The 15,112-nt window shown below is 38.1% G+C and overlaps 1 protein-coding gene across 1 annotated transcript in view; it reads left to right on the top strand.

The window, feature by feature from the left end:
- LOC148819529 (UPF0606 protein KIAA1549L-like) overlaps positions 1-12,235 on the top strand; it is a 32,035-nt gene extending 19,800 nt beyond the window's left edge. Inside the window, exons 12-19 of the mRNA XM_088935194.1 lie at positions 894-1,078; positions 1,578-1,801; positions 3,089-3,221; positions 5,458-5,805; positions 5,913-6,010; positions 6,441-6,589; positions 6,955-7,103; positions 8,556-12,235. Of these exons, the coding sequence (XP_088791320.1) occupies positions 894-1,078; positions 1,578-1,801; positions 3,089-3,221; positions 5,458-5,805; positions 5,913-6,010; positions 6,441-6,589; positions 6,955-7,103; positions 8,556-8,837 (1,568 nt within the window). The 3' untranslated portion in view covers positions 8,838-12,235. The remainder of the gene's footprint in view (positions 1-893; positions 1,079-1,577; positions 1,802-3,088; positions 3,222-5,457; positions 5,806-5,912; positions 6,011-6,440; positions 6,590-6,954; positions 7,104-8,555) is intronic.
- The last annotated feature ends 2,877 nt before the right edge of the window (positions 12,236-15,112 follow it).

The raw sequence follows: 15,112 nt of genomic DNA, 5'->3' as shown, positions 1-15,112 counted from the left end.
TCGATAAGCCATATCTGATCAAATGCTCTATATTAGATAACTTGCTGAACTTTTGTTTTTCAGGTGTAAAATTTAAAAATAGAATCGGTAAGAGTTTTTAGCAAATACGTTATTCCAAAACCTAATCAACAGCATATTTTACACAGCTCTCCTGACAGAGCCATTGTACACTGAATTTTGTATACGGATCCCTATTGGATCTTAATGTGAAAAAATGCATACAACTATCTTAATACAGAAAACAAATTAATGGATAATTAGGACCAGTAACTCTTGCAACAATTTTTCTTTGGTATATGCTGATTAAAAGGAATGCCAAGGCTTGATTTTAGAAAACAGTTTAGTTGACCATTGTTTTCTTCACATCAAGCCATATCATTTTGAATAGCTATGCAGAGCTGTATTTGCAAATTACTCCGGTGATGGCTTTGCTGCTATTGCTTTTTCTTTAACAAACTTAGATCAAAGTCTAATCCTTTTTAGTTTTATAACAACAGCTGTCATTCAATGGAGTATCTCTCTGAAATGTGGTTCCTATGTACAAATATGATCTTTAGTTCCTTTGAGAATATATTATTTTATAGTTGATTATTGTTGATAATAGTTGATTATTTTTCACAATGCCTGCATTTACACATATTTCTGGTCATTTGAATAACAAAGCAAATAACAATAACAGGATTTATGTCTTTAGTAAGACCTGGAGATATTCCATGTTAAAAGTAGTATTACAGGTCTTTCAAGAAAGGGGATGACAAAACTAAAAAGGATTAATTACTGTACCTTCTGAAGGTTGCTGTTCTTTTCTGTTCAGATACAAGTTGTAAGTGCTGCTGCATGATCGATCGTTTTGAGTTGGCTGTCTTTGATTGAACAAAAGTAATACTCTTCAGCACCAATTAGTGATGAAGAGGAGGGTGCAGTTCTCTTTGACCGAGTGTCCAGGTCTTCGGCAGATCCCTTTGACACATCCTCTGGATCACTGCAGCTCATCTCCATCAAACCCTTGGCTGCACCTCCGAGCTACTCTCACCCTGCCTCTGACAGGAGCCAGGACTCCGCGGTGATAAATGGAGAGGTAAGCACGGCCTTTGCCTAAAATCTAGGAAAAACAGCGCCTAATGCTGAATGCCATTTCGTAACACTAGAAACTGAATTGATACTGTACTTACAGTACCTTTATCTAGTCTCTTTTTTTCTTATTGTTCTTAACTTGGGAGGAAAATGTAATCAGATACAGTGTTTTAAAAACGTGTATGAAATGTTTAAAAAACTTTGGTTTATTTGAAATAATGCAACTTAATACAGTACAGTACGTCAACTGTCTAAGTGCAGTGTAGGTGTGGTTAAGTAAAAGTGTATACGTAATTTAAAGTAGAATTCTTACATTCTATAAAAAAAAAAAACTTGTACTGAAAGCAATCATCTGTATGTGATTTGAAAAAGTATTTTTCAACCGTTCATTTACTGTATCTGCATTCCTTGTCTGAAGAAACCTGTGTCTGGTGTTTGGAAGACTTCACCCTTGATGGTTGCTGAATGGTAATGATGTTTAAAGAAATGTTTTCCCTGCACAGGTTAGCATGGCTTTAAAGCAGAAATCTGACATTGAGCACTACAGGAACAAATTGCGTCTCAAGGCTAAACGGAAGGGATACTATGACTTCCCTGTAATAGAAGGCAACAGCAAGCCCCTTACTCACAGGCAGAAGCAGGAGTATGAAAAAGCACAAACAGAACTCAACAAAGTCTTAAACCCTGATGAAGAAATAGCCTCCACATACGTTAAATCAAGGAACAGGTAAGAAAGGGCAAATGATGGGATGAGTGTACATTTAGAAGAATGTTTTAAAGTCACTCGTGCCTTTTCAGCTTCTTTGTAAATTTAAAAGAGTGAGCAAACCTGTGGGAGAATTTGATTAATTGGACTCAAATCTGGACTACAGAGCATTCTGGAGCATGTTGGAAGAGTTTTTCAGGTTGTAGTGTCCTAGTGTATAATCAATTGATTTTTCTGCCTAGGAATAAGGTTATGTTATAACAGGGCCTCTGTGCCTGCAGGTTTTCATTCCAAACTCTCCATGTTGGGAAAAATGTTTTGAAAATCATCATGATAGAAAATCTGACTGGCCTATGAACTAATCTTTCCTGCCAATATATCAGATCGTTTTCTGCTTTACAGTACTGTGGCCACACTTTGCTTCTCCCCATTACATTTCTTTGAATTTGTCTTTAAAGACATTGCATTGGAGAAAGGGGAGGTGTAATTTTGTAATCCGTTTCAAATTGTAGCAGCCTACACCATGATCTGTACTGCTTAGTGAGATTAATGGCCCGTGGCTCTCATATCTTAACCCGAATATTATGCTAATGTAGTTTAAGGTCACGAAAATGGTGTAACATTTTCACTGGTGTTGTCGTCTGTTTCTCCTGAGGAAGTGTTTTCAAACATTCTTTCCATTTATAAAAGAGTCAAACTGAAAAACCTGGGAGGGGAGTTGTAACATTTAAGAGATGGTTGTCAGATTCTGGCCAGGGTGACACAAATACAGTGGAAATACAATTACAGTAAGGCATGTTACCTTGCTTTGCAGTGAAAAGGGCCTTCATTTAAACTATAAAACATTTGTGGTACCTGTAGTCAACTAAGCCGTTCATGTTTTACTGTTTCATCAACTCACCAGTTGTACATACAGAATAACTCACATAAAAGTTACTTTTCACCGTTTAAAGTGCAGGATTAAAGATTTAAGTCTGCTCAGGACTAAATGAGTATAACAGTACTTGTTTGAGGTCAATATTGTAGAAATTTAGCATTTCTGTGTGCAGTATACACACATGGTAAAAGTGTTAATAAATTTGGAATCTTAATTAAAAATGAGGGATAATCATAGTTCTATATGTTAGGGATTTTCTATCCATTTAATTGAAACATCCTTACAGTCAACGTTAAAAAAAGAATGTACATTACTGTAATGTGCATAGGCTGTATTAATGGAATTTTAATATACACTCTATTCTCCCAGAAAAGAGTAATACTGGTTTTTATTGAGGTGTAATAGTTTTGTTCATTGTGACCTGGTTTCAGACAATCACAAATGAAGAACCCTGCATACAGGAGCAGGCAGTCGCTGAACAGCCCCAGTCCGGGAGGGACTGAGATGGACCTTCTCGTGACGAGAGAGAGGCCCAGAAGAGGGATTCGGAACAGTGGATATGACGTATGTGCTGGGACTCTCACGCACTCAATCCCATTGTTATTAATATCGATAATTTAATTAACTTTTGTCTGTGGGTCCAATTTGAGAGGTGCCTTCGCCATATAATGTTGCTGACCTCTCTCTTACAGACTGAATGCTGAAAAGTTCTGTGCATTCCTATGTGCCAGACCGTTTGTACTAGTGTTTGAGCTTGTAAACCGCAAAGAGTGACCTGTCACGTACTGGGCTTTTGAACCTAAATGGCCATAAATGAGGACTTTCTACTGAAAGTTGTTTCAGTATGCATCTGGAGTTGGTAAAGTGAAAGATCCTTCTGCTTTAGACTGACTGTAAAAATTGACTGCTTTGTGGTAGAGAAACATAATGAATGCATCAAAAGTACTTTACAACAAATAGTATCCAGCAAAGGTAGTTTTGAATGCAAAATTGGACACTGGGCTAATTAGTATCCAGTACTGTCTGGAATACAGCATGCTAATTTGAAAAATACTTTACACATACGCATGACTGTCATTTGGTGGTGTTTGCATTTAGACTGATAGGTGTGTGTTTCCTGTTTCAAGCTGAAGTGAGTAATATGGATCAGGAGATAGCTATGGCTACAGGAGAATATTCTAAATCCACAGACTACAAAGTGGCCTGTTTCAGGTATTCAGCATTCTTAAAAGTTAATCCTGTGGACCTTTTCTGAATTAGATGTGGAATATGAGTTGCAGGGCATGGGTGGAAACTATGTGGAAGTGCATTCAAAACTGAGAACAGGAGGCCTTTCTTGACACAAAGGGATGTGGGAGTGTGGCAGAGTGTGGCCCATGTTGTTGAAACTGATACTCTGGCTTCTTTCAAGAAGCAGGTGGAGGGGATATTTGGATCAATTGGCTACTGAAGAGCTGGATAGATTGACCAAATGACTGTTACGGTATATTTTTATCATTGAGTCCTTTTGGTTTTGTGTTTGCATTCAATAAACTGTGTTTCATACAGTATTTTCCTGACATGTTGATAGTGTTACCAGTTGTCAGTGGGCAAGGAGTGAAACTGAAGTATACATTGCACATACAGTATACTTTAACTCACAAATACCATATTCCTTTGTCTCTCCATGTCACAGAATCTTATCGCTAGATTCTTGAGTGCCAGGACCTTTGTCCATTCTGCAGAGTCTTATCTGTAAAAACTGAATAACTTAGTTACACTCAAAACAATCATAGATACTAACAATAGGAGCTTCCTTTTTATAGATATGAAAAGCACAAACACTTCCTGTTTTATGACCATTTTAATACCAAAACATATTGCATAGAATTGGAGGACTGCAGATCTTCCATTCCTGGTGTCCATGTTATGCAGGAGAACTGATGATGCCAGCTGTAATAGGTCTCCAGTGAGTCTCTTACTCTCCAGGCTACCACAGACACTGGGAAGTAGGGCATGAATGGCTTCTGCCTATTAAGCTGTGAAAGAGAGGCACAAATCTCCATTAATTTCTATAGCTTTTAATTATTTTTCTGCAATTGCTAGTGTTTTTGAAGGTTATTAATTCATTCCTTTTAAACATTCTGTTAGCATCACGCTTGATAAAGCAGAGCTTTTAAGGAGCTCAAAGAGCCTCAGAGCTCACTCGAAGGATTAATTGAGCTGGTTCCTATGCTATAAAGGTTGCTTGGGTTTTCCAGGTTGGTGTTCGAGAAAACAATAGGGAATTATTGTAGGTCACCAGAAATTCTTCCACGCGTCATATCAGCTGCCTTTGGGCAGGCTATAAACACAATTCTTAAAAATGTCAGTCCTCCCTATTTTTCAGCTTTAGTAACTTTGCATTTTATTCAGTTCTGAAATGCATGAGGTACAGAATATTTCCAGTGACATTTCCTCTCTATATAACCATGAAAATCAGTTGCATTCAGTTGAATCACATTTAACATCACATCAGAGAAAATTGCTCCATAGCATCTTAACAAGAAGAGGTGAAGCAAATAATGTCCTCATTTACCAATTTTATTCCTTTGAATATCAATGATGTGAGCATTATTACAGGTCTTTAATTCACTTATTATGATTGCACATGTACAAGTAGTGCAGCTAGCTACCACAGCCTGCCGTGGTTCATAAGCTTAGTTCAGAAAAGATTGTTTTCGTATTAAGGACAACCTTCTTATCTTTCTTACCAGGGTTAAGCCTAATTCATGCATTGACTGAATGTTTGCTAGTAAACCTCTTTTTGCCTGTCTGTTAGACGGAACCAGAGCTGATTGAAGAGACCAACGTGGACCGCATTGCTGGGCCCAGAAGCTACACCCGAGGTCGACCGGTCAAAGGTCACTCAGAGACTTCCACCCTCAGTTCCCAGCCTTCCATTGACGAAGTGCGCCAGCAAATGCACTTGCTGCTAGAGGAGGCATTCAGCCTGGTCTCTGCTGGCCATGTGACGAACAGCCGGCACCAGGGACATTACAATCCCGGGCAGCAGATCCCGTACTCTGATGTGGTGACCAGCGCTCCTGGAACCATGAACAGGCCCAGTGGTGTCCAGTGGGTGCCTGCCTATGGCTCAGACATGTACCAGTACAGTCTGCCAAGACCTGTAAGTTCCTCAACCACCCCCGTTTCTTTCACTCATGAAGAGCTGTATATTTAAGTTTAAACAAGACTTACGAGGCATTTTGTGGTGTACTTATTCCCCTTGTGCAGGCTTTCAGGTTCACTCAGCTTCCTGACATGGCTGTGGGCTCCCCACCTCCTCCTGTGCCCCCCAGGACTGGACCTACAGCTGTGACATCCCTGCGACGGTAGGAGGACTCTGTCAGTCCATTTCTAGACCATTCCAGCTGCAGCAACCTGCCTGCAGTTGTGGCAGAAATGTACGGTTTAGTCTTTTTCGTTTTGTTTGCACCCAGCTTTCAGTTTTGGCTATGTCCAGAGAGTGATTTAGACGGGCCTTGAAGATCATTTTGTGTGTACATCAATGGGTATTAAACCATTAACTCCTCACAGATGAATGCAGATTCTTTCATTGTAGTCAAAGTTAACCTATTGTGTAAAAATAGTGAAAATATCTTGCAGAAAATACATATAAATTATTATTAAGATAATAAAAGCACAAGGTTCTGCAATTAGAACGTGACTTCCACTCGAGTTTTTTCCGAGGTACTTGCGCCCCCTCGTGGCCAATGCCACGAATAACAGAGACTGAAAAATTGAAGCTGCTTCTTATGTCAGATCTTCATCAGATACTGAATCAAAAACAAGAACTTCAGAATCGTCCATCCCTGAGCAGCAGAGTCAGCACGATACTGCCCCCTATGTGCCAATCACACGAGCACCGATCTCTTCAGCTTCTGTGGAGCAGCCCATCTCTAATTTCTCAGGTGAGTTCTCCTCCAATACACCTCAGACGCACATGCTGCCTCTCTGTTCTTTTTATAATGACAATTTTATTACTTTTCGTCTTTGTACAACATCATTGTAGAATCAGTTTGCACTTGGTTGCAGACATTGGTTGTACAATGGTTGGTGAAAATCAATTTAAAAGAAAACAGAAGGAAATGAGAACAAAAAGGGCCAAGAATGGAGACAAATACCTTTCCTCCTCTCGATTGCCCAGTGACTTGACATGGTTGCATTGACCGTGTCGATTTACAGTTCGCTTCAAGGAGGTGAGGCAGGCCGTTTATCCCTGTTTCTGTGTGGGACAGGCGATTACACTCCGTTTTCCGGTTTCTGCTCTCCATAGGTAACCCAGCACCAGCAGTCTATGCCATACCAGCAAACAGGCCCGGATACACAGGCTACTTCATCCCTACCCCTTCCGCTCCGTACAGGACCCAAGCTTGGATGCCATACCCTTCTGAAGGAGACGTGCCAAATCAGTGGGCTGATTCTGTAAGGCATCACTCATTATTATTCATTTACATCTTAGCAGCTACTGTACATGTGGTTTAAAGTAGAAATGCTTCACCTCCTTCAAATTGGCCTACAGTGCTCATTAATCTTGGTCTTCTTTTACAGGCTTCTTTATTTGTATGTGAATGTTTTCTGCTCGGCTGGATTGGCACACTTACTTAATGCACGCTGTCTAATTCGTGCTGTTTTGGGAAAGTAAATTGCAGTGCCCTACAAAAACTGATGGCTCATGATAAATATAGATTTAGTGTCTCACCCTGTTTGAAAAGCTTAGTGGGCAGATAAAATTGAAGTGCGGTTTATTAATCTTTGTAAAAGCAGACACACATATACTGTACAAATACATATCAGCTTATAAGTGAGCATTACCTTTTTTAAAACTCAGCACTGGTATATCATGGTGAGACACGATTAAAGTACAACAAAGTGACATGATGTTAAAGCACAGACAGGCGGACATGATGCATGACGGAAAAGCAAATTAAATGAATGCTTGGTTTCGTTTATTGTGGTAAAGCTCTCGCAAGGCACCCAATCAGGCAGAAAACCATTAGTCTTTCATTTAAAAAGCGTGCCTAGACTATGATAAGCAGCTACAAACTAAGTTAAATGGCTAATTCCCTTAATTTAGGAACTTATTCTTTGAAATTGTTACTCGTGTCAGTGAAGCATTAATATTTTGTAACTTTCAATAATAATAATAATAATAATAATAATAATAATAGGAAGAGGAGAATTTCTCTTGGAAATAAAAAATCCCTGACAAAAGTCTTGAGAATGTTGCATGGCTGTGCAGTGCCAGATTGTCACTACAGATATCATATGCCTGAGGCTTAACCCACATGGCTGCCTGCCATTTGGGAGCTCAGCCAGGTCCCCTCATTGCCATGGCTTTGTAAAGCTTTGCCCAGCTCTCCCTCAGAAACTGAGGTGTCGCTGATGCATTCGTTTTGCACAGCTTGCTCGCCAAACAAGACATGGCAACTTGAAACCTAAGGACGGGTTTTCCACACCACACTTAAATTGGGGCTGTTTGTCGCTGTTGGGCTAGGTATTAAATGAACAATTTATGGAAGTCTGTAAAATATGCACAACCAGAGGAAAAGTACCCCTGATGTAATAGTTAAAAAGAAACCCGGAGTAACAGAATTGTAATGTCATTTAATGTTTATATAAAAAGCGATATCTCATTTGAGGTGTTTCTAGTACAATTGACTATTCGTGTAAAACATGTTAAAGTCAGCACATCAAAAATAGAAGATTTAATAATTTATTCATAGTATTTATAGTTATTTATAAGTATAATTAGTTTAGAAGAATTGTCGTGATTTTTGGCCTTGAATATCTGTTTTTTTGCTCGTTGCCTGCTGTGTACCGTATGTGCTGGCTTCTGACCTGAGGGTATGCCGTTTGGAATGCCCTCTTTCCTAGGTTCCCCTTCCAGGCTATGTAGAGGCCTATCCCCACTCCCGATACCACCAAAACAGTCCTCCGCGACACCCCCGGCACTACAGCCAGGCCTCCCCCGTGCCTGCTTCGCTGGAGCAGCCCCCCACGCCGTCCACTGCGGCCTCCCAGCAGAGCCTGACGGAGAACGACACTTCGGACACCTCGCTCACCAACATCTCTACCGCCGCGCTGGTCAAGGCCATAAGAGAGGAGGTGGCCAAGCTGGCCAAGAAGCAGACGGATATGTTTGAGTTCCAGGTCTAGCGAGCCTCGGCGCTTGTAGCAGTAGTTCTCTTTTCTCCCCCACTGCAGGGACGTGCAGGGAAGAAGTGGAGGCCATTTCTTATTTCAGCGCTTTGCACTCGTAGTTCCTTCCATCGACTTCCGAAAAGTCACTCGTTCAGCCATCCTAATTCGCTGACACCGATGACTGTAGTGACCGCTGATTACTGGTCTTTTATATGTGAGGGCTTGCCTTTTTTATCGATAAAATGTAAAAAGTCCTAATCTTCTCAGTATTGGGGAATTCTGTTTTTGATTTTTTTTCTGAGTTGTGGGTTTTCATTAAAAAAAACAACCGAAAAGTCAAGACGCTAAATATGAGTAAAATGGTCTTCATCCACAAAACCATCCCTGTGAAACCAGAAGCAGTTTATAAATGCTGCACCTAATTAACTTAATTATAAGATTTGGGGCCACAGGATTATATTCTAACTATATTCTATCTGTGCTGTGGGGGATCCAGATGCAAATTTTGGCAACATCCTACAATGTGAATTTTTTTAAGCATTTGTTTTTTTTATAAAAAGGGAAGAAAAGTTGACATTAGAAATAAATAGTGTTAAAATAGGTCCTGTACATTGTTTGTAAATTCAGAAGACCACATATTACAACAATATGTAATATGTCATATAAATACATATAAATAAAACATAGGTGTAATAAATTGATATGCAGCTATATGAGTGATGCAATGAATCCAGGACTTGCTGCACTTTAACAGTTCATCAATCAACAGTTAATTAAAATTCTTCACTGTGTCTTGCCATAGAACTCCATCAATAATAAATTATTTTCCAAGACCATCAAAACAATAAACATTTGGAGGGATTTTGGTTGTTCACACACTGTTGGGGGAAGTACTCTTAGTCAGAATTAATATTTATGGTGAAACTGATGGAAAAAACAAACCAGTCTCCTTGCATCAAGAGAATTCAAGGGCCTGGGAAGTCAGGTGATCTCGATCTCGGCGAACATGTCTAGGATGCTCTTGGAAGATGTGATGTGTCATTTCTGGGACAATTTCTCATCTAGTCGCTTACTCTGAGTGACGAACATTGCAGGAATCAGTAAACTAACTCCCTTATTGTGTGCATGCCTTGTTGTTGTGTGACTTGTATGCACTTACCAAATTCTTTACTGAGCAAAGTAAACGATCCTCTTCTGTCAAAACAGGGACAGTTTCACATTTTATGTTTTTTAGGTGTGCACCTGTACAGATATGGCTATTATCCTCAAGTGTTGATATCTGCTTTCCAGTTTTGTTCCCGTGTCAACATGTTACACACAGTTTTATTGGTTTTACTTAAATGTAGGAGGCTCTTTAATATTTTTGATATGTATGCTATAAAGAGCACTTGTAATTTTAACATTTTATACATGAGGAAACTCAAGACATAACATCTATTCCAAAATTCATGGTACTTAGTTGTCAGTTTTGTGGAAATTGAGTAATTTCTTATAAAATACATTTACTGTCGGTGCATCATTTTGTACATTATACATTAATTTTGAATTTTAAGGAATATTTGGCAAGCCTGAAGGGATAAAGAAAGGCCTTTTGAAATAACAATCTTTCCACAAATTAAAAACTGGAACATTTAAATACACTTGAAAATTCTAAAAATCTAATGTTTTAGCAGTGATGTCAGCTGTATTTTGGTCCAACATTAAACAAATATTTTGTATGTGTTTATTTTCTAGTTTTTAAAAGACAATGAAATATTTTCAGCTGTTTCACCCTTATTGTAGACAGCAATATTTTTTTTTTAAGTTTGAAAAGAAAGTAGAAAATATATATACAGTATACATATATTTACTTTTTTGATAGTAGTTACCCTACCTGAGAGGAACGAGCAGTAAGTTTGGAATTCATTTGTGTGAAAAGATTTCCTTGGTAAACCAGCACCACCTTTATCACCATAACAGATGAAAAAACCCGGAATTAGTGCACAGTGCACAGGCCCAGCTCAGTTTAGAAGAGAACAGGTGTTGTAAATGCTGGTAAATGCTGCTGTTAAGGAGTTCTGATATAATTTAGATGATACTGGATATTTTTGTAGACTTTCAGATTCCAGTTTAATATACAGTATTCATACCATATATGCATTACAATGTCAAATAGAAGAATGCAGTCTCAAATTTATATGGCATTCTTACCCAGGCCCCCTTAGTTTAAAAAATTTATTTTGAAAATGTAGGGGATACTTCAGGACTGAGGATATTATGTGGAAGGAATAAAATGGTTGTAAGAAGAAAAACACCATAACTACAAATTTTCCCATCATGGATATAGGTCAGAAATTTAGTAGTCCATAAATTCTGTGATGGAGTATACTGAATGTTTAAAATATATATTTTAAATAGATTGGCATGTATTTTACAAACAAAATGGATGCTTTGATGCATGCAACCCCAGGATTTCCAAGACAAGGGCTTTTTTGTATGTACTGTATGTAGTTTAAACAGTCTAGGACTCTCCTTCTCCAAGAAGCTAGATCAGGTGTTAGATTTTACACTTTAATTCTGCTCCAAATTTCGAACTGCAGATTGTGAATGTGAGAACTTTAATTTATTGTGAATGATTGTACTGTAGCTCTTAAATGGAAACAATTTAAAAATGCACTTTAACTTTTAAACATTCATATTATTATTAAAATAAAATAAATGTATGTATTAGATTAGGCGGAGGGGGTTGGGAGTTGGGGGTTGGGACAGGTTATTTGTCATATTTATGCGGAATCTCTTTGAAAGAGCAAAAACACCGGACCGGCAGTATCAATGCAATTATTGCATGTTGTCATACATTAATTTTGCTGTATGATAACAGATATTCAAGGGAGCTTCTAGTTTTTTTTACTATGATTAGTTCAGCACTGGGAGTTATCAATTTGTATTCCTAAGTACCTGTGCTACAGAACATATACATACCTTTACTGTATGACTTTAAAAAAGCTTGGGTTCTTGTAATTGCTAAATAAATAGTTAATTTTGTTTGGAATGTCAAAGATCTATTCTTAGAATAATTTTAAGGCCAGTATCTGATATTTTAACAGCTAAATTTATAATAGCCCCAATATGAGGAACTTTTGCTTAGGTAGAATCGTCGGCAGACTTCAGAATAACTGCCTGGTGTTCCCATGATAGCAATTCTGTTCCTTTTATAGTTACATAGTTTACTGTACACTTTATTTTAATTTTTGATTTTGAAAATGAAATGCAGTTACTTGTGGCTTCTGCAGAATGTCTTTTTAAAAAGTAATTTTAGTTTAGGATCTTTGATGACTAAGCATGGTTTCTTTTAAAATGTGACCTAAGACAGATTCAATGAAGAATCAAATATAATTTGTGAGGGGAAACAAAAGATAATTAGACAAAGAAAACTCACCTGTGGTTCAGTTAGTTCATCTATCATTCATATTTCATAAGTTCATCATTATTTATATATTAATATACTGTATGTATATATTTTTGGCCCATCTCAATGTATAGCGTTTCCCCACCCCACATTCCCTCTAGTAATAAAAAACGTGTATAGATATATGAAATATTTTATTTACTTGAAGTGTAGTGTATTTATATATAGTTTTGTGTGTATTGGTTTTAAGGTCTTCTACTTTTTGAGACAAATCTGCAGAAATATCTATCAAAGACGTTTCAAAACTGATTTCTGCCAATATGTAACTGCTATCATGACCTGTGTCGTACAAATTGTAGCTTTTCTGTTCGTTTCTTTAGACCCGTCGACCAGTTTCATTTGTATAAATTAACATCTTTGCATTATAGTGCTGCATTAAAAATTAAAAGAAAAACTAAATAAAAATATATTTTAACCAAATCACTTGAAACAAGCCCAATAAAAGTGTTGTTCAGGTAATGGAGTGATGTACTGTTGTTCTTAGATTTTTTTCAAGCATACGTTGTGGAATTTGCAATATTGTAGTATATCAGTACATAATATATTATATCTGCAATCAATGTACTGTACTGATCGTCTTCAGTAAGTACTGTAAATGCAAAGGTGCAGTACTATCTGCATTGAAGCTGGAATAATACCTACCACTACTAATATCAGGATCAACATGACTGTAAAGCACGTTTTCGGTGACGAGGTCAAAATCAGTAAAACACTGTCCACACAGAGTCCACTTATACTTGCCAAAAAGATCATTCTTCAATAGGATAGAACGCGTGCAATCTTTTTTTGTTCGTAATAACAGTTAAAGTGCAAAAAAGGCAACAGGACATACAGTATCCATGAATCAGGAAATCGATATGAATTGTATTATCAAAATATTTTCTTTGTTATCATCAATGGCACAAGACTTAACCTTTAAACTGACATTTACACGGACTACGGATGTTCGGGACGTTCACAAGTCACGTTAAGGTGTCGTCTGCTTTCCACCCCAAAAGTTCTTCCGTCTTTTCGTCTTTTAAGGTCTTCAGGAAAAGATCTGTTGGAGAAAAGGCATCATGATGGAAAACGTTCATTCACAATGGTGAGTCCCTAACTCGTAGGAAGGTAAAAAAAAAGCATCACATCAGTATTCTGGACTGTTTTCTGACGAACTGCCATTCACCAAAGTGCAAGTTTTATTAGCATGACATACTTTTGTCATTCTTTTTTTGTGCATTTGTATTTTAAAAATAGAAAGTTATTGTGCTACAAATGGACCTTATTATTTGACTCCCGGGGGGTGGGGTAAAAACAATTCAGTCTCACGCAGCTGTACCTAATCACCATCATGACGAAACGATATGTGCTGAACTCAAACACCTCTTCACATTCGCCTCAAGCGTCCCTCCTCTGACCCATGTCCGCTTTGAAATTTGCACTTGGTTCTACCTTCTGTGAATTGTCCTCCTCGTCCTATGGCCGGGAGGCTGTCCATTAACCTGGTAAGTTAATCCTAACGTTTCTCACCAAGTGTTCAGAAAGCATTCAATCCAACAATAACAACAACAACAACAACAATAATAATTACATCTCCTGGAATCAAAGCCTGCTCCGACAAGGTTCAGCAACTCTATCTCCTTGAGTCTAATGGCCAGTTCGCAGACATCATCCACTTCGCTCCATGCGGTACTGGACCCCGCCGGTGGACAGTAGAAGTCTAGCGGCTGATACTTAATCACCGCCAAGCTGCTGGGCCACGGTTCCTGCTCAGAGGTTACGGGCTGCTCTTTATCATTTCGGTTCGCGAAGAGGTTAGTCCAGATATCTTCATTTCTGGCGGCGGTATCGTACAGAGATGGAAAATACGGAAACTTATTCGTGCTCATTTTTTTTATGCTAAAGACGTGACAAAAAAACCGAATGCTTAATTTTGAAAATAAAATGCGCTTGGAGACTTCAGAACGTCGAGGAGCTTGTTTTTTTCTGAATTACATCATTCTTCATTGTAGCTCTGATGTCTGTGTTGTAGTTTTTGAACACATCGCTGCACTGAACTGAAAGTATTTTTAAAACATAAAACAACATTGCATAACAACGTTGTGGAAAACGGTAAATATATATAGCATAGTCTACAATTATTTTAACAAATGTTGCAGTCTTACTCCAAAGTGATTGCTGGTTAGATAATGCATGCTGTACAGCATTTACTGTAGCTTAATCTTAGCTCTGTAGGAAACCGATGATGCGCTTTGTGCCACTGAACTTCAGAAAGCTTTAAAGTCTCAGGAGACTACATTCTCCCAAATAACTAGGGACAGGCAGTTACCAAGGCACCAGAAACCCAAACTCTGACAGGCTAGCGGCGTACTTCGTAAGGTAAGATACGCTGTTGCATACTTCACATAAATTGTTTTTTAAAGTGTAAATAAAATGCAGTTAGAATTGCCGCGCTAGTGGGTGGTTAAACCCGGAATGCAACACCCTAATGAGGTACTGTAGACGAATGTTACCATCTGATGAAAATTAATTGTATTTATAAGGTGTTTGCATCTTAACAGAAACTGCTGTAATGAAAGAATTTTCTGACTTGCTGCAACAAGAGCCTAGTTTTCTGATTTCAGTTTTATTATTGTTTCCTTTTTAAAATAAAAATAAGCAATCCTGTTTAATATACTGATAAATAAACTGTTGGTTTAGCACATGGCTGGTCTAATTAGGTGAGATTGAATCGTCTAATATCAAGTGTGTTATTTAGTATCATCTTCTGTAACCTACTTGCCACAGCTGAAAAACTAACGGTTCATTTTATTCTGCAGGGCATGAGTATCCACAGCGCTTAAGCTGCTAGTTACCCCCAGAG

The sequence above is a fragment of the Atractosteus spatula genome, chromosome 16 (assembly GCF_055471065.1).
Source record: "Atractosteus spatula isolate fAtrSpa1 chromosome 16, fAtrSpa1.hap1, whole genome shotgun sequence".
In the NCBI taxonomy this organism is placed as follows: Eukaryota; Metazoa; Chordata; class Actinopteri; order Semionotiformes; family Lepisosteidae; genus Atractosteus; species Atractosteus spatula.
This window is presented reverse-complemented; position numbering and strand designations above follow the sequence as displayed.